The sequence below is a fragment of the Pseudophryne corroboree genome, chromosome 10 (genome assembly GCF_028390025.1).
Source record: "Pseudophryne corroboree isolate aPseCor3 chromosome 10, aPseCor3.hap2, whole genome shotgun sequence".
In the NCBI taxonomy this organism is placed as follows: domain Eukaryota; kingdom Metazoa; phylum Chordata; class Amphibia; order Anura; family Myobatrachidae; genus Pseudophryne; species Pseudophryne corroboree.
In genome coordinates, this window is record NC_086453.1 from 290,453,187 (window position 1) to 290,477,011 (window position 23,825).

The 23,825-nt window shown below is 46.8% G+C and overlaps 1 protein-coding gene across 4 annotated transcripts in view; it reads left to right on the top strand.

Annotated features, from left to right (window-relative positions):
• ARHGEF16 (Rho guanine nucleotide exchange factor 16) overlaps window positions 1–21,493 on the top strand; it is a 207,985-nt gene extending 186,492 nt beyond the window's left edge. For all 4 annotated transcript variants that reach the window (XM_063943347.1, XM_063943350.1, XM_063943349.1 and 1 more), the window contains 6 exons: window positions 2,619–2,711; window positions 4,989–5,140; window positions 5,958–6,164; window positions 6,906–6,982; window positions 20,102–20,203; window positions 20,459–21,493. In XM_063943347.1, coding sequence (XP_063799417.1) covers window positions 2,619–2,711; window positions 4,989–5,140; window positions 5,958–6,164; window positions 6,906–6,982; window positions 20,102–20,203; window positions 20,459–20,598 — 771 coding nt within the window. In that variant the 3' untranslated portion in view covers window positions 20,599–21,493. The remainder of the gene's footprint in view (window positions 1–2,618; window positions 2,712–4,988; window positions 5,141–5,957; window positions 6,165–6,905; window positions 6,983–20,101; window positions 20,204–20,458) is intronic.
• Window positions 21,494–23,825: the final 2,332 nt, after the last annotated feature.

Here is a 23,825-nt window from a genome sequence, read left to right on the forward strand (position 1 = left end):
ACTTCGAGACCCGGAGCGGGACTGTCCGCAGTGCACCGGAGAAAGGGATTTATCGGTAAGTACCAAAATCCTGATATTAGGAGGTCAGATGCCCTTTTTGTACTATTTAATTTCCACAAATGTGGCTGGCCTGCGAATAAGCATACCTTGGCCAGATGGTTTAGAATGGTGATTGCACAAGCTTATGCGCAAGCTATCCTGCTGCTATTCAGGCCCATTCTCTGTCTGTTGGACCTTCTTGGGTGGCCCACCGTGGCGCGTCCGCTGAACAATTGTGCAAGGCGGCTACGTGGTCCTCCGTGAACACGTTCATTAGGTTCTATGCCTTTGATACTTCTGGCTCCCAGGATGCTTCCTTTGGACGCTGGGTTATCATACCCGCAAAGGTGCGTCTCCTCCCTTGAGGAACTGCTTTAGGACATCCCTGATGTATTCCATGTGGATTACCCGGATATAAACTGGAGTAACGATTCATGTGCTAAAGCGAGGGGCAGCAGGTTCTTAAATATGTTTAGGGATCACTACTTGTCTCAATTAGTCGAGGACCCAACTATGGGTAAAATTACCCTGGATCTAGTAATTACTAATAATGTAGACATTATATCAAACACTAAAGTTGGGGAGACTTTGGGTAACAGTGATCACTATATGATCATATTCAACATCAGTTTCAGGAAACCTAGCTACAGGGGTTCCACCACAACTTTTAACTTTAGGAAGGTTAAATTCAGTATGCTTAGATGAGCACTTAACGACATAGAGTAGGAGGTTCTGTTTAATAACAAGAACACTTCGGAAATGTGGGATGTTTTAAAAGGTTTGCTGGATATCAATATTCATAACTTTATTCCCATGGCCAGTAAATGCAGGAGTATTAAACTCAAACCGATGTGGCTTAACAAGAAGTTTAAGGCAGAAATGGATTTAAAAAAAAAGCGGGCTTGCAAAGCATTTAAATCTAATGGAAAGGATGAGTCTTTCAAGTATTACAAGGAGTGTAATAAGAAATGTAAAAAAGCAATAAGAGCAGCTAAAATGGAAAATGAAAAGCAAATCGCTATAGAGAGTAAAACCAATCCTAAAAAGTTTTTTAAATACATAAACGGTTTAAGATTAAAAAAGGAGAATATAGGTCCATTAAAAGATGAATTAGGAGAATTGATAAATGATGACGAAATAAAAGTGGAAATACTGAACAAATTCTTTTAATCAGTATTCACCAGTGAAGAACTGATGGTGGGAGTAGAGCATAACAATTGTGACAGTAATGATTCATGGTTAGATACTTGATGTAGATGTAGTCCGGGAGAGATTAAGCAAAATTATGATTAATAAATCACCTGGTCCTGATGGACTTCACCCAAGGGTTCTTATGGAGCTTAGTTCACAACTAGCATGACCCCTTTATTTGATTTTCAATAGTTCAATTAATAACCATACACAGTGTCAAAACGCAGTAAAGAAGGCAAGTAAGGTGCTAGCGTGCATAAAAAGGGGAATTGAGACAAGGGACTCAGATGTAATCATGCCGCTGTATAAGGCATTGGTACGTCCACACCTGGAATATTATGTTCAGTTTTGGGCACCATTGTATAAAAAAGACATCAGTGAGCTCGAAAGTGTTCAAAGGCGAGCTACTAAATTGATTAAAGGCCTAGAAAGACTGGACTATAAGGAAAGACTTACTAGGCTGAATATGTATACACTAGAAAAGAGGCGCCTAAGAGGAGATATTATTAATATCTTCAAATATGTAAAGGGACATCACAAAGAGTTATCAGAGGAATTATTTATTAAAAGAACACAGTTTAGGACACGTGGGCACTCGTTGCGACTGGAGGAGAGAAAGTTCCGAACGCAACGGAGGAAAGGGTTCTTCACTGTTAGGGCAATCAAGATGTGGAATTCCCTGCCAGGGAATGTGGTAATGGTGGACTCTGTAATTGGATTTAAAAAAGGAATGGATAAATTTCTGAATGAAAAAGCTATCCAAGGTTATAATACTTAAAATATCAATGTGGTTAATCCGGGGGTAACATGAGTTATAGTAGCTAACTAGTCATAAAACATTATTCAGCAAGTATGTAGAATCATCACAACTTAAAACAGGTTGAACACGATGGGCAATTTGCCTCTATTCAACCTCAAATACTATGTTACTATGTTACAGTGTACCTCGCTGCAGAAAAGGAGATTTATGGTAGACTTACCATGTTTAAATCTCTTTCTGTGAGGTACATTGGGTTCCACAGGGCGCACACCCTGACGCACTTAGCTTCTTTGGGTTTGTATGGCATTAGCCGCTAGTCCCTTCTCCTGTCGTGAGAACGTGGTTCTATGTGACTAACATCTACCTTCTCTCTTACCTGCTTCTGCATTGGATTGGTTAACAAAACTGAGCTCGCAATGCCTGGAGGCGGGGTTATATAGAGGAGGCCCCGCAATGCATCCTGGGACAGTCTAAAGCTTTAGCCTGTTGGTGCCTCTGGATCAAGATCCATCTCTATACCCCCGATGTATTCCCTGTGGAACCCAGTGTGCATCGCAGAAAGATTTAACCATGGTAAGTCTACCATAAATCTCCCTATGTTTTCTCTCTGCACTTCTTCCATTATCAGTTGGTAAAACAGTGCAATGAGGGAGCACGGAAGATGGAAAGAACCGAGCAGATGTACACCTTACAGACGCAGCTCGAGTTTGGGAAAATCAAGGTAATCCATTCTTCTAGTAACTGGTATAAGGGTGATCTGTTTAATACTCCATTTTACAGCATATAGGGGGTTATTCAGAGTAAACCAAAAAAGCACACTAATGGACAGAACCATGTTGTGGGGCAGATACTGTATAACATGTGCTGAGAGAGTTAGATTTGGGTGAGGTGTGTTCAAACTGAAATCTAAATTGCAGTGTAAAAATAAAGCAGCCAGTATTTACCCTGCGCAGAAACAATATAACCCACCCAAATCTAACTCTCTGCACATATTACATCTGCCCCACCTGCAGTGCACATGGTTTTATCCAATTGCTTTTTTGGTTTGCTGACAACTCTGAATAATCCCTGGGACTCCCCTATAGATTTGTTTCTGTTTTTACTTTATTTCTTAAACCAAGGAAGACACAGAAGAAATTAACGGGTCTCCCACATGCCCAGCGTTGATGGCTCTAATTAAACATTTTATTTTCTGCTGTAGTAGGTGCCTCGTTTTCCACTATTACACCCATTACTCACAGATCTACTAGTGCTGCCCTGACCATCCTTTGTTTAAAAGGTTTAAGTCGATTTACGCACATTAGAGTTACATTTGAAATATTTAATATAATGGGAATGCAGGTCGCAAATTTAACACCTCTACATCTTCAGGTCTGCCCCAGTAAGGTCTAGACCAATTGGCGGTTGTCACCAACCATCATCCAGCCAAGCTGGGGACATGTAACAATGGGGTCTATTTACTAAGCCATGGATGGAGATAAAGAGGATGGTGATAAAATACTTTATCTCCGTCCACTTTATCTCCATCCAAGGCTTACTAAATAGTCACCTTTATCACACAGCGCAATACCATGTAAAGCCTGCCTATTTAATAAGTAGCCTTTTTCATATGTAGCCTGCAGTTTGTCACCAGTAGATCAGAGAGTGTCATCAAGAGTATACTCCTCACCACCAGTGCTGATTGGCTGGAGCACCATTTATCATATGCAACAAGTTTTCGCATTTCCAACAAGTTTTACCACTAGTTGATAAATGGGCCCTATATTTGCAGTATACTGTACATGCTCCCACTAGGAGAAATAATCAGACGTCATGGCGTGGTCTACAACGGCAATGTAGATGACACACCTGTACCCGGTGTATGAGGGGGGCTGGTATACTTTGCCCGGGCCTGTTGGAGGGACTCGGCAGAGGTCCGTCCTCTACACTCAACTCCCGTAACGGGAAGCGCCGCGGTGCTACAGACAGGGAGAAAGAAGTGACTGCTGCAGCAGCCTCTTTCCCAAGCCCAGAATACGCTGCAGCAGTCAGTCCTCGCTCTCTTTCCATGATGTGCGGCAGCGGAGGGAGGGCAGTCGCACTGGACACCCCACCACCCCCCATTCACCCATGGCTGACCACCAACCGGCACACAGTCTGTTTTTAACATTTTTGGGGGGCTTGAACACACCTTTCCAAGTTGGCCACGCTCCCCTCACAGTTCCGGGGGCCCTGCTAAGCTGTCTGTAGCCCTGACTGTAGCTGTCCTTTGCTCTGGGAACTGAAAACCTAATACCAATCCTTAATGGCTGTCTAGCTGAGCTCCAGGAGTGGATAAGTGCCAGCTGGCTGAAACTGAATCCTGATAAAGCAGAGGTTCTCATGATAGGAACTTGCCAACCAACTGGACTTACACTTTGGGATTCAGAATTACATGTCGTTTTTCAAACACAGCCTGTAACATGGCAGTTAGGAGATGATTGGCTCATACGTTATCTCTCTCCACTTTATCACTCTCCACAGCTTAGTACATCTCACCCTTAGACATCAGGGCATAGATGTATCATACCTCCTAAAGAGTGGAGAACTTGCCTATACCAACCAGTCCGTTTCTAGATAGCATTTATAAAGTACAATCTGTAAAATGATACATAGAAGCTGATTGGTTAGTATGGCCAACTGCTTTACTTGTCCACTCATAGAAACCTAGAATTTGACGGCAGATAAGAACCACTTGGCCCATCTAGTCTGCCCCTTTTTATATCCTTGATATATTCTCAACCCTTTTTGAACCTTAATTCTTAATTCTCTTTAGAATGCTTGATACATCTCCCCCTAGGTGTCAGCCATGACATCATCATTCTTACATTTGAGGACCACAGCCAGAACTAAGCCCTTGACTCCCTCAGAAGATCTGCCTACACCCATACATGCATTTGTATCCTCACGCCTAGACTACTGCAATGGGTCTCCCAGCACACGAATGCCATTGCTGACGTTTCTTGTTCTCTTCCCATAGCCCTTCCCTCTGATCTCTGCCTCCCGCTGGCTCCTGAAACGTGGAGAACTCACGCTTGTGGAAGAATCCGGAATTTTCCGAAAAGGCTTTGGAAGACCTTTATGCTATGTCTTTCTTTTCAACGATGTTCTCATAATTACTAAAAAGAAAAGGTATCTGAGATAAGGAAATAGAATAATGCATGCCTTTTTTTATTTATTTTTTTATTTCTCCATTGTTAAATTCTATAGTACATGAAAATTGCCTATACACAGGGCTGTCATCATTTGCAGGTTTGATAATGAAACACCAGGACTCACCTGTGACTTCAGCTTTGCTGTGATCATAAAATCCACCCAATACTTTATTTAGGTCCCAAATATCTAAAATATTGGAAAATCCGTTTAAGATTTTGGGTGTAAAAAAAGTGGGTGTGGTATAAAAGCTAGACAGTTAAAAGATAGACAGTTATTAGGTTGACCCCATATGGTTGACGGGGTCAAAAGGTCAACACAAAAAATGTGTCATTTTGTGTGTTTAAACATTTTTTACCTAAACTTGTTGAAATGCGTCCCCTTGCGGGCTCGGTGGCTGGCTCACTCGCCACAAGGTTACTAAAGGTAGTTTGTGACATGGATAGTAAATGAGGCAAAAGTTGTAAAAGAATAAAAAAAAGTTAAGAATACGTGTCAACCTTTTGACTCTGTCGACCTTTTAACCCTGTCAACCATATGGTGTTGACCTAATGACTGTCTATCTATACATTGGAACCATTAAAAAGTGAACAGCCCTAAAAAAAAAAAAAGCAAGTTGGACAGAATTATTGTTATCCATGGTGTCTACACAAAGTGTACTCGTGAGAAATTGGGATAGTCCATTCCTAGGAAGCAATGATACCACTGAGGCGTCAGGCAGTATGGAATTGAGGAGCTTCATTGCTGATTGTGTACGACTGACTGTGCCATTCTCTATTCCCTTTGTAATCACCAGTGAGGACAGCTATGTGGTGACCGATTACGTGAAAACAGATCAGTTTGCCGTCGATAAGATTGAGAATGGAGAGGGCCCGATTTCTCCCATTGTTAAATCCGGGACCCTTGGTAACCGCAGTCCAACAGGGCCGTTTCTGTTCCAAATCACAATGAAGAAAATCAGCGAAGCGCGTCAGGAGCAGATTGTGCTGGCAGCCGACGCCCTGTAAGTGGTTCCTGGAGAGCGTGGAGGGGGTGTAAAATATGAGCCTTCGGGCCTTCACCATCCTAAAATCTTTAACTTGTCCTTCACCGTGCCTCTACCCTAACTTATGCCTCCTCTACACAAACTCCTCTGAAGGGGTTCTTTCATTAATTTTATAGTGCTTTTCACACCAGTGTTTTTAAAGTCTTCATTAAAGATTTTAAAACACTTTTGGAAAATGATACTCTTAACGTTAACTGGAAGGTGTGCAAAACACTTACACAATTATGCATGTATTAATGAATGTAATAAAGCTTGTGAAATTGCACCTTATAAATAAAGTTAATATTTGTGTACAAAAAAAAAAATCAATAGCACGTGACGCACCGTTGGCTCCTGCCTGGGTAGGGTTGATTCTATTTCGGAGTGGGAGAAGGGACCTTCTGACGTATCTAGGGGAGGAGACACATCACCAGGGGGAGGAGCTACGGGCGAACAGGGTACCCGAAAAGTACCCTCGCGGGCTCGCTTCGCTCGCCGCGCTTCGGGCTCGGTGGCTCGCTCCGCTTCGCTCGCCACCTAATTACTAAAGGTAATAGTTGGTAGCGTGGATAGTAGAGGAACTATCCCGCTGGCCTTGCTCCTCCCCCTTGTGTTGTGACTCCTCCTCCAGACAGAAAAGGTCCCTTAGCCCACTTGATTCTAGCATCTACCGCCTGGGTAGCCATCTTTGTATTTACAGTTGTCTTTCATTGTGCACAGGAGTGACAGGGCGCGGTGGATCACAGCGCTTGAGATGAAAGAAGAAAATAAGCGATATAGCAAATCCAAGACCATAGGTAAGAAGAGAATGGGGGGTTCATTTGTGTTTCTCACAGGGGTTTTTCATCTACAGTACAAGTCACAACCCAAACCATGGGTGGGATGTAATGCCATTGGAATTGGCTGGAGGTGCGGGTTTCCGAACTCTGATGTTTTGGGGGGGTTTTTAAAGCAGCAATCATTTACAAGGCATGGTTTTGGCTAAATTAGTATGAAAATGATGCACTAGTCTTCTTCCTCGTTGTGGGGCAGATGTACTATACATAAAGTGGAGAGAGATAAAGTACTTGTCTTGTTACAGGCTGTGTTTGAAACATGACAGCAGCTGGTTGGTTGGTACTTTATTTCTCTCCACTTTATCACTCGCCAAGGCTTAGTACATAGACCCCTGTTTGTGTCTCTTAAAATCAGGGGGGTTTGGGACCTGATAATGATGTGCTCCACAGACTACCGTCCTTTCCCAACAAAGTCATTTGATTGTATTACACCGGTCTAGTTCTGTGTGAAAGATTGTCCAATAAAAAGATTGATCACTTGCAAGTACTTACATTGCACTGTGTAGCTGGGACCCTGCAGATTGTACACCTCGTATGTCACACTTTGGGGTATATTCAATTAAAGTTGGATCAATTCCGACATGTATTTGTCGGAATGGATCCGACAACCCCTATTCAAATCTCATCTTAATTTGACTTTTTCAAGTCGAACTGAGATGAGGGACGCAGAGGAGGAGAGGGGGGGGGCGAGCTGTGGGGAGAAGGGGGACAGCCGTTGGCAGCCAGAGGAGATCAGCGCTACAGTAGCGCTACAGATGGATGTCACACAGCTGCCCGACCTGACGCCAATGTCCACCCGGCTCCAGCAAGCTTGCTGGAGCCGGGTGGACGCTGCCGTGTGTGGGGGCGCGGCTGTGTGTCATCCAGCTGCAGCGCTGTGCTGCGGTGATCTCCTCTGGCTGCCAACGGCTGTCCCCCTTCTCCCTGCTGCTCTCTCCCCCCCCCCCCCTCTCCTCCTCTGGGTCTTTTCATGTCGGACTGAGATGGTCGAAAAGGGGGCCAAAACCTGTTGGTTTTGGCCCCGTTTTCGACACAAGCACGTGGATCGGCAGCTATACTGCCGACCCACGTGCTTTTCAACAAGTCGAATTTTTCAACTTGTCGAAAATATTGAATAGGTTGGAACCCCTTCCGACCTAAAAAAGTTGAAAACTGACGGCTTTTCGACAGACGGCAGTTTTCGACTTCAATTGAATATACCCCTATGTGTTATATCGGGAAACAGTGGATTTCCTGCCAGCAAATGCACCGATCAGCCTGGCACGTTTCACCTTTATTGTGCTTGGCCTCTACTATGGCCTATAGCTATAACCTGACATTTTTACCTTAAAGTCCAAGAAATGGGTGAACGTCTTTACAGACCAAAAATGGAAAACTGAATAGATTTAAGTCAACCGATTTATTTAATTTCTTTTTTTATTGGTTTTATATCATTATTAGGGCTATTTTTTGTGAGTAGTGCTTATTTGCATAACTACCCATAGCCCAGTTAAAAAAAAAAAAATTGCCCCATCACTGGTCCATTTGACCACATCCTGTGTATGCCCATCGACGCTCCCACATCCTGTGTAAGCCCATCCATGCTCCCATATCCTGTGTATGCCCCTCCGCGCTTCCACATCCTGCGTATGCCCATCCGCGCTCCCACTTCCTGCGTATGTGACTATATGTGTGTGCATTACCTTGCTGAGTGGTTTCCATTTCGTGTCTCTCACTCAATTTGCTATCCCTATATTCTATAACCTGAGAGGGCTTGGTGCGTCAGGTTTTATAATTATATAGGATTTTCTCAAGATATACTTTAATATACGTATTTTTCTCTGTGATTTTAGTCACCATATCTCTCCTGTATCCCTGCTTGTGGTGACTACACTGCGCAGGGGTTTGGGCAAGAGGTATTGTGCTGCTGACAATTGTACTGTGTTACCTGATACTGCAAGTTATCATGTCTGCTTCTGAGGGTAACGGTTCTGGGGCTGAACACACTGCCGGTGTTGCTGAAGCCACAGATCCCTATGAGGAGACCATAGCAGCCATGGGCTCTGGTTCTGGGGGCTCCTTGCCCCCCCAGTGGGACCGTGGCAACGGGGGTGCATAATGACCCACCGTGGGCTACTTTCTCCACGCTTCTACATACGCTAGTTACTAAACTAACACCCCCTATGGGACCCCCAATGCCGGTGCAACCGTATGTGGTCCCTGCAGCTAACCCGCCGTGGGCGGATAATTTGTCTGCTCAATTGAAGAAGTTGAACCAGTCTTTGACTACTAAAAAGTCTGACCCTCGCTCGCCTAAGACCAAGGGGTCCTCTAAGCGAGCTCTTATCTCCTCACAATCCACTTGCTGTCACTGACACCTCGTCTGATGAAGATGGCGCTTACACTGACCCCACAGATTCTGACACAGATACTGCTGAGGGGGAGGGTAGTTCACATGTGGATGTTCCTGATCTTTTGGAGGCTATTAAGTTGATTTTACAGATTACGGATGATCCCAAGCCATCCGCCCCTCCTAAGAAACCAGATAAGTTCAAGCGTCAGAAGGTGGTTAAACAAGTCTTATCTCACTCTGACCACCTAGTGGGTATACGTCAGGAACCCTGGGGAAACCTGGGAAAGAAGTTTGTGCCTCAAAAGAAGATGCTGGCTCGCTATCCCCTCACTCCAGAGTTGTCTAAAAATTGGGAAACGCCTCCTCCAGTGGATTCGCATGTGGCTAGGATGGTGGTTTCCTCAGCTCTACCTGTCACTACCGTCAAGTCTCTAAAAGAGCCTACGGATAAACGTGTGGATGGTTGTCTAAAAGCGATTTACACCCTCACAGGTGCTGCACAAAGGCCCACTATTGCAGCAACGGGTCTGGGACTCAGGGTCGACAACAAAAAGGTCGACACACCTTAGGTCGACACCAATTGGTCGACACACCTTAGGTCGACATGGACAAAAGGTCGACAGGAACAAGGTCGACATGAGTTTTTTATGTTTTTTTGGTGTCGTTTTCTTCGTAGTGTGACCGGGAACCCCAATTAGTGCACCACGTCCCCTCGCATGGCTCGCTTCACTCGCCATGCTTCGGGCATGGTGCCTTCGCTCCGCTACCGCTTCGCTCGGCACAGATTACCGTTCCAATCGTAGTCCACGTGGATCGTTAAGTATGAAAAGGTTCAAAAAAAGAAAAAATCATGAAAAACTCATGTCGACCTTGTTCCACGTCGACCTTGGTCCGGTCGACCTTTTGTCCACGTCGACCTAAGGTGTGTCGACCAAATTGGTGTCGACCTAAGGTGTGTCGACCAAATTGGTGTCGACATGGAGTCCGGATACCGCAGCAACATGGGCTGCAGAGGCTATTGAAGCATGGGCCCTAGAGTTAGAAGCTGAAATCTCTTCTGACCATGCTAGACAATGCTTGTCATATATTGTCACAGTTTCTCACTATATTAAAGAGGCGGCTTCTGATGCCAGTATCCTAGCAGCCAAGGCCTCTACTACATCAGTCCTGGCTCGCCGGATATTGTGGCTGAGATCCTGGTCTGTGGATCTGGATTCTAGAAAAACCCTGGAGGTACTCCCTTTCAAGGGAGATATTCTGTTTGGGGAGGACTTCAATAAGATAGTGGCTGACTTGGCTACTGCCAAAACTGGCTGTCTGCCAAGTACCGCTCCTTCTGTGTCGAAGGCTAAAGGTACTTCCTTTCGCCCCTTTCGTCCTTCAGGTAAAGCAAAAGGTCAGGCGTACAACAAGCAGGCCCGCACTTCCAAACCTGGTAAGCCGAAGCCCAAAAGAGCCTGGGCTGCCCGTCAACCAGCTTCCAAGACCGATAAGCCTGCCGCATGATGGGGCGGGCCTCCCCCTGGGGGGGATCCCAGGGTGGGGGGCCGCCTCCTAGGGTATACCCAGGAATGGTTGAAGACCACTTCAGATGCCTGGGTACGGGAAGTCGTCACTCGAGGTTACGCCATAGCCATCAAAAACCGACCCCCTCATCGATTTTGCTGGACAGACAAAGGCAAACACTCTACATTCGGTGGTACAGACCCTCCTGGATACAGGAATCGTGGTACAGGTGCCTCTTGCTCAGAGGGGCCGGGGGTACTATTCTCTGCTGTTTCTGGTCCCGAAACCCAATGGGTCCTCCCGGCCCATTCTCAACCTCAAGGCATTGAACAGGTTTGTGAAAGTTTCCAAGTTCCGTATGGAAACCCTTCGCTCTATAGTTCTGGCCTTGGAACCTGGGGACTACATGGTCTCCCTGGACATACAGGATGCTTACCTGCATATTCCTATAGCAGTGTCACATCAGCAATACCTGAGGTTTGCGATTGGCAACCTCCATTACCAGTTTCGGGCGTTACCTTTTGGTTTAACTACGGCTCCGCAAGTCTTCACCAAAGTTATGACGGTGGTACTCCGCCGTCAAGGCGTCAGGATACTGCCATATCTGGACGTCTTGTTGATCCTGGCAAATTCCCCAGAACTTCTCCTACGTCATCTGGATATGACTGTCCAGTTTCTACAAGCCCACGGGTGGCTCATCAACTGGAAGAAATCCTCCCTGGTCCCTGCTCAGAGCATGGTGCACCTGGGAGCGCTATTGGACACTCACAACCAGCGGTTGTTCTTGTCTCAGGAGAAAGTCCTGAAGCTTCAGGACAGGATTCGTTGCTTCCTTTCTCGTCCGCAAGTGTCGATACATTCGGCGATGCAGGTGCTGGGCCTCATGGTATCAGCATTCGACATGGTAGAGTATGCTCAATTCCATTCTCGCCCCCTCCAGAGGCTGATTCTAGCCAAGTGGGACAGCCTGCCTCACCGGATCTGGTCTCACATGATCTCATTGACTCCGGAGGTCCGTCTGTCGCTGCACTGGTGGCTCCAGGACCAACGATTGTGCAGGGGCCGTCCCTTCTGGTTATCCGACTGGGTCCTGTTGATGACAGATGCCAGTCTAAGAGGTTGGGGAGCGGTGCTGGAGCAACACTCCCTTCAGGGTCGGTGGACCAAGGAGGAATCTCTCCTCTCGATCAACATTCTGGAATTGTGGGTGGTCTTCAATGCGTTGAACCTGGCCCAGCATTTAATTCAGAATCGTCCTGTTCAAGTACAGTCGGACAACGCCACCACAGTGGCTTACATAAACCATCAAGGCGGCACTCGAAGCCGTTTGGCAATGAAGGAAGTCTCACGGATTCTACATTGGGCGGAACGCCATCTACCGGCCATATCGGCAATATTCATTCCGGGAGCCCTGAATTGGGAAGCGGACTTTCTCAGTCGTCAGGACATACACGCCGGAGAGTGGGGCCTCCATCCAGAAGTGTTTCAACTCCTAGTGGAAAAGTGGGGCCTTCCAGACGTAGATCTGATGGCGTCTCGACAACAATCACAAGGTTCCGGTCTTCGGAGCAAGGACAAGGGATCCTCAAGCAGCATTTGTGGATGCGCTGGCGGTGCCGTGGAGGTTTCGGCTGCCGTACGTGTTCCCTCCGGTGTCACTCCTGCCCAGGGTAATTCGGAAGTTCAAGCAAGAAAGAGGAATTCTGCTTCTCATAGCTCCGGCGTGGCCCAGATGGCACTGGTTCTCAGACCTGCAGGGCTTCTCGTCAGAGCGTCCAATTCTACTTCCACAACGCCCAGACCTCCTCGTTCAGGGCCCCTGTGTCTACCAGGACCTAGCCCAGCTGTCTTTGACGGTGTGGCTCTTGAAGCTTCCGTCTTGAGGGCTAAAGGGTTTTCTGAGGCGGTCATTCAAACTATTTTGCGGGCCCGGAAACCGGCTTCTGGAATTCTTACTTTGTTTGATGCGCATCTAACAATTATGACGCTTCCAAGTTTAGTACAACCAAGTTATTGGCCTTTCTTCAGCAGGGCCTGGACTGTGTCTGGCCTCCCACAAGGTTCAAATATCTGCCTTGTCGGTGTGGTTTCAGAGAAAGATTGCGACTTTACCTGATGTGCATACCTTCACTCAGGGTGTGTTGCGTATTCAACCTCCCTATGTCCCGCCTGTGGCTCCTTGGGACTTGTCGGTGGTTTTGGAGACTTTACAAGAGTCTCCGTTTGAACCTCTCGGTTCAGCTGATCTTAAATGGCTTTCCCTTAAGGTGGTGTTTCTGCTGGCTATTGCTTCAGCTAGAAGAGTGTCGGATTTGGGTGCTTTGTCTTGTAGTTCCCCATATCTGATATTTCACCGTGACCTGGCGGTTCTTAGGACTCGTCCCGGTTATTTGCCTAAGGTGGTTTCTTCATTCCACCTTAATCAGGAGATTGTGGTACCGGCCTTTGTCTCTCCTGATCTGTCTCCCAAAGAGCGGTCCTTGGATGTGGTACGGGCTCTCCGTATCTATGTGAAGAGAACTGCTTCTGTTCGGAAATCTGATTCTCTCTTTTCTCTGACGTCCTAAGTGGATGCTGGGACTCCGTAAGGACCATGGGGATTAGCGGCTCCGCAGGAGACTGGGCACAACTAAAGAAAGCTTTAGGACTACCTGGTGTGCACTGGCTCCTCCCACTAAGACCCTCCTCCAGACCTTAGTTAGAGTCTCGTGCCCGGCTGAGCTGGATGCACACTAGGGGGTCTCCTGAGCTCCTAGAAAGAAAGTATATTTAGGTTTTTTATTTTACAGTGAGATCTGCTGGCAACAGACTCACTGCAGCGAGGGACTAAGGGGAGAAGAAGCAAACCTACCTAACAGGTGGTAGTTTGGGCTTCTTAGGCTACTGGACACCATTAGCTCCAGAGGGATCGACTGCAGGACCCGACCTTGGTGTTCGTTCCCGGAGCCGTGCCGCCGTCCCCCTTACAGAGCCAGAAGCATGAAGAGTCCGGAAAATCGGCAGCAGAAGACTTCGGTCTTCACCAAGGTAGCGCACAGCACTGCAGCTGTGCGCCATTGCTCCTCATGTACACCTCACACTCCGGTCACTGATGGGTGCAGGGCACTGGGGGGGGGGGGGGGGGGCGCCCTGAGGGCAATATAAGACACCTTGGCTGGCAAATCATCACAATATATAGTCCCAGGGCTATATATGTGATAAATTACCCCTGCCAGAATCCATAAAAAAGCGGGAGAAAAGTCAGCCGAAAAAGGGGCGGGGCTTCTCCCTCAGCACACTGGCGCCATTTTCTCTTCACAGTGCAGCTGGAAGACAGCTCCCCAGGCTCTCCCCTGTAGTTTTCAGGCTCAAAGGGTTAAAAAGAGAGGGGGGGCACTAAATTTAGGCGCAATATATGTATACAAGCAGCTATTGGGGGAAAAATCACTCAGTTATAGTGTTAATCCCTGCATTATATAGCGCTCTGGTGTGTGCTGGCATACTCTCTCTCTGTCTCCCCAAAGGACTTTGTGGGGTCCTGTCCTCAGTTAGAGCATTCCCTGTGTGTGTGCGGTGTGTCAGTACGGCTGTGTCGACATGTTGGATGAGGAAGGTTACGTGGAGGCGGAGCAGAGGCCGATAAATGGGATGTCGCCCCCTGTGGGTCCGAGACCAGAGTGGATGGATAGGTGGAAGGTATTAACCGACAATGTCAACTCCTTACATAAAAGGCTGGATGACGTAACAGCTGTGGGACAGCCGGCTTCTCAGCCCGCGCCTGCCCAGGCGTCTCAAAGGCCATCAGGGGCTCAAAAAAACGCCCGTTACCTCAGATGGCAGACACAGATGTCGACACGGAGTCTGACTCCAGTGTCGACGAGGTTGAGACATATACACAATCCACTAGGAACATCCGTTACATGATCTCGGCAATGAAAAATGTGTTACGCATTTCTGACATGAACCCAAGTACCACATAAAAGGGGTTTTATTTTTGGGGAGAAAAAGCAGCCAGTGTTTTGTTCCCCCATCAGATGAATGAATGAAGTGTGTAAAGAAGCGTGGGTTCCCCCGATAAGAAACTGGTAATTTCTAAAAAGTTACTGATGGCGTACCCTTTCCCGCCAGAGGATAGGTCACGTTGGGAGATATCCCTTAGGGTGGATAAGGCGCTCACACGTTTGTCCAAAAAGGTGGCACTGCCGTCTTAGGATACGGCCACCTTGAAGGAGCCTGCTGATAAAAAGCAGGAGGCTATCCTGAAGTCTGTATATACACACTCAGGTTATATACTGAGACCTGCAATTGCCTCAGCATAAATAGTGCTGCTGCAGCATGGTCTGATACCCAGTCAGATAATATTAATACTCTAAGACAGGGATAATATTTTGCTAACATAGAGCATATTAAAGACGTTGTCTTATATATAAAGGATGCACAGAGGGATATTTACCGGCTGGCATCCAGAATTAGTGCAATGTCCATTCTGCCAGGAGGGTATTAGAAACCCGGCAGTGGACAGGTGATGCTGCCTGTAGAAGGCACATGGAGATTCTGCCTTATAAGGGTGAGGAATTGTTTGGGGATGGTCTCTGGGACCTCGTATCCACAGCAACAGCTGGGAAGAAAAAATTTGACCTCAGGTTTCCTCACAGCCTAAGAAAGCACCGTATTTTCAGGTACAGTCCTTTCGGCTTCAGAAAAGCAAGCGGGTCAAAGGCGCTTCCTTTCTGCACAGAGACAAGGGAAGAAGGAAAAAGCTGCACCAGCAGCCAGTTCCCAGGATCAAAAATCTTCCCCCGCTTCCTCTGAGTCCACCGCATGACGCTGGGGCTCCACAGGTGGAGACAGGTGCGGTAGGGACGCGTCTCGGGAACTTCAGGGACCAGTGGGCTTGCCCACAGGTGGATCCCTAGGTTCTGCAAATAGTATCACAGGGATACAGGCTGGAGTTCGAGGCGACTCCCCCTCGCCGTTACCTCACATCAGCCTTGCCTGCTGCCCTCGGAGAAAGGTAGTACTGGCGGCAATTCACAAGCTGTACTTCCAGCAGGTGACATCAAGGTACCCCTCCTTCAACAAGGCCGGGGTTACTATTCCAAAATGTTGTGGTACCGAAACCAGACAGTTCGGTCAGACCCATTCTAAAATTGAAAGCCTTGAACACTTATATACGAAGGTTCAAGTTCAAAATGGAATCGCTCAGGGCGATTATTGCAAGCCTGGAGAATTTCATGGTATCACTGGACATCAAGGATGCTTACCTGCATGTCCCTATTTACCCTCTTCACCAGGAGTACCTCAAAATTGTGGTACAGGATTGTCATTACCAATTCCAGACGTTGCCGTTGGTCTGTCCCCGGCACCGAGGTATTTACCAAGGTAATGGCCGAAATAATTATCCCGTACTTGGACGATCTCCTTATAAAGGCGAGGTCCAGGGAGCAGTTGTTCGTCGGATTAGCACTATCTCGGGAAGTGCTATAACAGCACGGCTGGATTTGGAATATTCCACAGTCGCAGCTGGTTCCTGCGACGCGTCTACTGTTCCTGGGTATGGTTCTGGACACAGAACAGGATAAAAAGGGTTTCTCCCGGAGGAGAAGTCCAAGGAGTTGTCGTCTCTAGACAGAGACCTCCTAATACGTATACAGGTGTCGGTGCATCAATGCACGCGAGCCCTGGGAAAGATGGTAGCTTCTTACGAAGAAATTCCATTCGCCAGGTCCCATGCAAGGATTTTCCAGTGGGATCTGTTGGACAAGTGGTCCGGGTCGCATCTTCAGATGCATCGGCGGATAACCCTGTCTCCAAGGGCCAGGGTGTCGCTGTTGTGGTGGCTGCAGAGTGCTCATCTTCTAGGGGGCCGCAGATTCGGCATACAGGACTGGGTCCTGGTGACCACGGATGCCAGCCTTCGAGGCTGGGGGGCAGTCACACAGGGAAGAAACTTCCAAGGCTATGGAAAAGTCAGGAGACTTCCCTACACATAAATATTCTGGAACTAAGGGCCATTTACAATGCCCTAAGTCAGGCTAGACCCCTGCTTCAACACCGGCCGGTGCTGATCCAGTCAGACAACATCACGGCGGTCGCTCATGTAAACCGACAGGGCGGCACAAGAAGCAGGATGGCGATGGCAGAAGCCACAAGGATTCTCCGATGGGCGGAAAATCATGTGTTAGCACTGTCAGCAGTGTTCATTCCTGGAGTGGACAACTGAGAAGCAGACTTTCTCAGAAGACACGACCTCCACCCGGGAGAGTGGGGACTTCATCCAGAAGTCTTCCAAATGATTGTACACCGTTGGGAAAGGCCACAGGTGGACATGATGGCGTCCCGCCTCAACTAAAAGTTACAAAGATATTGCGCCAGGTCAAGGACCCTCAGGCGATAGCTGTGGACGCTCTGGTAACACCGTGGGTGTACCAGTCGGTGTATGTGTTCCCTTCTCTGCCTCTCTTACCCAGGGTAATGAGAATAATAAGAAGGAGAGGAGTAAGAGCTATACTCATTGTTCCGGGTTGGCCAAGAAGAGCTTGGTAACCAGAACTCCAAGAAATGATCTCAGAGGACCCATGGCCTCTGCCGCTCAGACAAGACCTGCTGCAGCAGGGGGCCTGTCTGTTCCAAGACGTACCGCGGCTGCGTTTGACGGCATGGCGGTTGAACGCCGGATCCTGAAGGAAAAGGGAATTCCGGAGGAAGTTATCCCTACGCTATTTAAAGCTAGGAAAGAAGTGAACGCAAACCATTATCACCGCATATGGCGGAAATATGTTGCGTACTGTGAGGCCAGGAAGGCCCCAAAGGAGAAATTTCAGCTAGGTCGATTTCTGCTCTTCCTACAGTCAGAGCCTAAAATATGGGCCTAAAATTGGGTTCCATTAAGGTCCAGATTTCGGCTCTATCGATTTTCTTCCAAAATTGAACTGGCTTCACTGCCTGAAGTTCAGACTTTTGTTAAGGGAGTGCTGCATAGTCGTTTGTGCCTCCAGTGGCACCGTGGGATCTCAACGTGGTGTTGGATTTCCTGAAGTCGCATTGGGTTGAGCCACTTAAATCCGTGGAGCTATAATGCCTCACGTGGAAAGTGGTCATTCTGTGGGCCTTGGCGTCGGCCAGGCGTGTATCAGAATTGGCGGCTTTGTCATACAAAAGCCCTTATCTGTATTTTATATGGATAAGGCGGAATTGAGGACTCGTTCCCAATTCCTTCCTAAGGTGGTATCAGTTTTTCATGTGAACCAACCTATTGTGGTGCCTGCGGCTACTTGGGACTTGGAGGATTCCAAGTTACTGGACGTAGTCAGGGCCCTGAAAAGTATATGTTTCCAGGACAGCTGGAGTCAGGAAAACTGACTCGCTATTTCTCCTGTATGCACCCAACAAGCTGGGTGCTCCTGCTTCTAAGCAGACGATTGCTCGCTGGATCTGTAGCACGATTCAACTTGCACATTCTGCGGCTGGACTGCCGCACCCTAAATCTGTAAAAGCCCATTCCACGAGGAAAGTGGGCTCTTCTTGGGCGGCTGCCCGAGGGGTCTCGGCTTTACAACTTTGCCGAGCTGTTACTTGGTCGGGTTAAAACATTTTTGTAAGATCTACAAGTTTGATACCCTGGCTGAGGAGGACCTAGAGTTTGCTCATTCGGTGCTGCAGAGTCATCCGCACTCTCCCGCCCGTTTGGGAGCTTTGGTATAATCCCCATGGTCCTTACGGAGTCCCAGCATCCACTTAGGACGTCAGAGAAAATAAGATTTTACTCACCGGTAAATCTATTTCTCGTAGTCCGTAGTGGATGCTGGGCGCCCATCCCAAGTGCGGATTGTCTGCAATACTTGTTTATAGTTATTGCCTAACTAAAGGGTTATTGTTGAGCCATCTGTTGAGAGGCTCAGTTATATTTCATACTGTTAACTGGGTATAGTATCACGAGTTATACGGTGTGATTGGTGTGGCTGGTATGAGTCTTACCCGGGATTCAAAATCCTTCCTTATTGTGTCAGCTCTTCCGGGCACAGTATCCTAACCGAGGTCTGGAGGAGGGTCTTAGTGGGAGGAGCCAGTGCACACCAGGTAGTCCTAAAGCTTTCTTTAGTTGTGCCCAGTCTCCTGCGGAGCCGCTAATCCCCATGGTCCTTACGGAGTCCCAGCATCCACTACGGACTACGAGAAATAGATTTACCGGTGAGTAAAATCTTATTTATTCTGTTTTGGTTTCACAAACGGGGCTGGCCTGCTCACAAGCAGACTTTGGCCAGATGGATTAGAATGGTGATTGCACATGCTTATGTGAGGGCTGGTCTGTCAGCTCCTGCTCACATTACGGCCCATTCTACTCGGTCTGTTGGACCTTCTTGGGCGGCCCGCCCTGGTGCGACCCTTGAACAATTGTGCAAGGCAGCTACGTGGTCCTCTGTGAACACGTTCATAAGGTTCTATGCCTTCGATACTGCCGCTTCCCAGGATGCTTCCTTTGGACGCCGGGTTCTTGTGCCCGCTACAGTGCGTCCCCTCCCATAAGGAACTGCTTTAGGACATCCCCTATGTCTTTCCTTGTGGAGCCCAGTGTACCCCGCAGCAGAAAACGAGTTTTATGGTAAGAACTTACCTTTGTTAAAACTCTTTCTGCGAGGTACACTGGGCTCCACAAGGCGCCCACCCTGACGCACTTAGCTTCTTTGGGTTGGTATGGCATTAGCTGCTAACACTTCTCCTGTCGTGAGAATGTGGTGTATGTGGCTACTAACCGTTGTCGTCTCTTTTCCTGCTACTGCATTGGGCTGGTTAACTAAAAACTGAGCTCCTGTGCAGGGAGGCGGGGTTATAGAGGAGGCGGCGCTATGCATTCTGGGAACAGTCAAAGCTTTTGAGCCTGTTGGTGCCTCGGATCAAGATCCTACTCTACACCCCTATGTCTTTCCTTGTGGAGCCCAGTGTACCTCGCAGAAAGAGTTTTAGCAAAGGTAAGTTCTTACCATAAAACTCGTTATATCAATATTAGGGATATTTTTTGTGAGAAGTGCTTATCCGCGCTCCCACATCCTGCGTATGCCCATCCGCATTCCAGTCTACCTTCGTTACAGACCCAATTTACGTTACAGACAAGTTTCTCTGCAGTAGGAACAGGACTGTCCCATGGAGGATTAAGCATCGAGGAAGGAGAATGCGATTAGTAATAGAGGGAGAGAGGTTGTGACCTAAGGATGGGGTAAGTTGCGGATAAATATTGTAATGAGTGTCCTGTCTTTTTATTCTAGGGTTGCGTCAGGTAGAGATAACAAAAGCTTATATGGCCAAACAAGCTGATGAGGTCTCGCTGCAGCATACCGATGTGGTTTTGGTCCTCCAAGAAGAAGATGGTAACGTATTTTCAAATTTTAATGAAATAATTATAAACCCTGCATTTTGTAATATTTATTGTAATCATCCCTTGATAACCGTTTCCTTGGAACCAGTGTCGTCATCGCCACACTTTCTTACTATTATCTGTTTTACTATATAATCTGAGAAGTTGTGGAACAGTTGACCTCCTCCTACATCTTCCATGTCGGGTGCTGCTTATTGTGACTGTATCTCGATTTCCATTTTCATTGTGTGCTTCCTTGGACTCTTAGGCTGGTATGAGGGGGAGCGGTTGCGAGATGGAGAAAGCGGCTGGTTTCCACAGACTTGTGCTAAAGAAATCACTAACCAGACAGCTGTCGAACGGAACGTGAAGCGGATGGAGAGACTGAGGATCGAAACAGACGTGTAGATGAATTTAGGACGGGCTTTATACTGTACCACACGGACACTCCGGGATCCCATACACACTGCCTTATCGGAGACATTGTCTAGATTTCAAACTATTTCCCATGTGAAGATTTCTGCAAGCTTTCTTCTTATCCAATGGACACTGGACACGGCCCTCTTGATTCATCGTCCTCATTTCATCTCCCATATCAGGCCGGTACATTTGTTCTCCCGTTTTTTTTTTGGACGCATTTTCAGTTCATCTCCTTTTTATATTGTTCCTTTTTTCATTTATTTGATCTGTGGTGCTGATTACACCTTCAACTTTCAGTCTTTTTTTTTGTTTTGTTTTTGTGCTTTGTAAATGACGTTTCCCTCAAAAACAAAATAACACTAAAAAAAATTTTTTTTTAAAGAAAACCAATCACATCTTATCTAAACACAGAGTATTCATAATTAATGTGCCAAGGTTTTTATATAATCTTCCTGGGGAGGATGTTATGAGAGATGCATATTCTGTATATGGTGCCATACTAATGAGCCCCACCCGCCTGCTCTTAACCACTTACCCAAGATATACCCAGCTGTGTAGCACAAATGTCTTCTAGTACGTGGTAGACCATAGCGGGACACTCCTTCATAGCAGTTTTGGGGGTGCAGTAATGTTGCTCTAGCACTACGGATCCACTCTGCTAGCTCCGAGGTCAGGATATTGGTCAGCGCAGAAGTGGGGAGCAGGGAAGTGTTAAATAATAGAACGCAATAGCTTGGCTACCCTAAAATAAATCTACCTATCCTGCTGCCAAACAGACATGTCTGACGCTGCGATTGAGACTGTTTGCAATTAGGTTTGTTTTTGGAGTCCTAGTACCTGGGGGGAAATTGAAATAGGGTGTGAGAATCAGAAAGTGAGAGATTTTGGTAAAAATTCTCCTGTTTTTTTTAAAGTGGCAATCATTTACATGGCAAAACCAGGTTGATTTTGCCATGTAAACGGTTGCCACTTCAAAAAAAACAGGAGAATTTTTACCAAAATCTCTCACTTTCTGATTCTCACACCCTATTTCATTTCCCCCTTGGTTGGAGTTACCTGACACATTTCAGATTCTTTCCCAGTCCTCCTAACCGGGTGTAGCATGAGTGGCCGACCGCCGGCATACCGACAGCTGGGCGAGCGCTAATGAGCCCCTTGCAGGCTCGCTGCGCTCGCCAGGCTGCGGGCACGGTGGCTATGTTTTGGCATTCTGGATCCTGGCACCGGTATATTGGTCGCCGGGATCCCGGCCGGGGGTATACTGAAGACCACCCCTCCTAACCGTAGCAGTATATTGCTTTTTTTGAACGTTTTATATGGCTCTTGATATGTATATGTGTGTGCTCATGTATATTTCATGTTAGTTGAAATCCTCCCTCGTCCACTCTATATACTGTATGTCCAGATAAAGAAATATTTTATATATATGCACATATATATATATTTGTAAGCTTGGAAAAATCTTCTCAATAAAAATACAAATGTATATGCAAGGGGATGTTTTAATTTCTGCAAACATTACAGAGAATAGCAATGCAATTACTTACAGTGAAACTAGTCAGAGACCAGGAATTCTGGCTTAGACCTCTCCTGATTTGCAGTGCCCATGTCGATGATCCTGGAAATGGCTGTCCCATTACTTCCGATTACCATAAATGTATTTTCTTGCAGTTTTAGTAGCATTTTGGCTGATTAACATTTGCTGTAAATCTGTTTATGAGATCTTCTACAGCAGATGCTAGCAGAGCAGTTTACAAGGAAAAGTCAATAGGTTGATTGGAATTTGGTTTTCTCATTAATATCAATCAGGAATTAAGGATAGGAGAGCATAACGTTCCCTCCTATCTAGTAATGGGGCCTGGATGTAATCTCGGCAGCCCAGATGACAATAGACCTGCTTTGTACAGTATATACAGTTTTATCCAGTGCACAGTTGTAAGGTCGTCATGTCCGTACTCTAAAGCCCAATGCCCAGTATAACAGACGGATGGATGTCCAACGCAGTTCCATGTACAGACTTGTCCACCAACACCTACAGCCCATGTATTATTTATCACTATTTAATGACTTACAAAAGTTTTTGATGAGTAAATGCATTGTACAAAGCACTGAAGCCCTTCTGAATTGGGTACTTAGTCTTCTTTTTTTTTAATACTGATGTTAAACTGTATTACCCACAAGTTTACACAAGGTGGCAGCATTAGCTTACTTTTGTAACTGGTCTCAGTGAGGGATATACTAGGAAACTTAAGGAGATTGAACATGATTTTATTATTATTACCAGTTACTTATAGAGCGCACACATACTATGCAGCCCTTTACAGACTATTTGTGCATTCACACCAGTCCCTGTCCCAGTGGAGCTAACATTCTCTATATTCCCTACCACTGGTACACACTAGGGTTCATTTTTGTCAGGAGCCACTTAATCTACCAGTGAAACTGGAGTACCAGGAGGAAACCCATGCAAGCACAGCAGTGGTGCAAGTAGAATGTTTTTCTTAGTGGTACTGATAGTAAAAATGGGCGTGGCCACGTGCCATGGGGTGTGTGGTCACACATAACTAGGGAAGTGGCTGCATGACAATAGGGGCATGGCCACATTATGCCACACACCATAATGCTCCTTACACATTATGCCAAACACCATAATGCTCCTTACACATTATGCCAAACACCGTAATGCCCATTACACATTATGCCACACACTTAATGCCCATTACACATTATGCCACACACGTAATGCCCATTGCACATTATGCCACACACCGTAATGCCCATTACACATTATGCCACACACCGTTATGCCCATTGCACATTATGCCACACACCGTAATGTCCATTACACATTATGCCACACTGTAATGCCCATTACACATTATGCCACACACCATAACGCCTATTGCATGTACCACACACAGTTATGCCACTGACACCATTTTATGTCCAACACACAAAAATGCTCCTTATAAATTATGCCCTGTCACAGTAAGGCTTCTATTTAGTTGCTGCCATAGCAAAAGATGCAGCTTTCTGCATCTTCTTCTGGCGGCGCCAGCGTTCCTGCCACTTCTGGGTAACACTATACATACAGTGGCTTAATTATACATTTTGCACCCCCCCCCCCCCCCCCATGGCATTTTAGTGCCGCTTACACACACAATGCCCCCAGCTGTGCTGCTTACACGCATAATGCCCTACTAGTCCTACGTCAG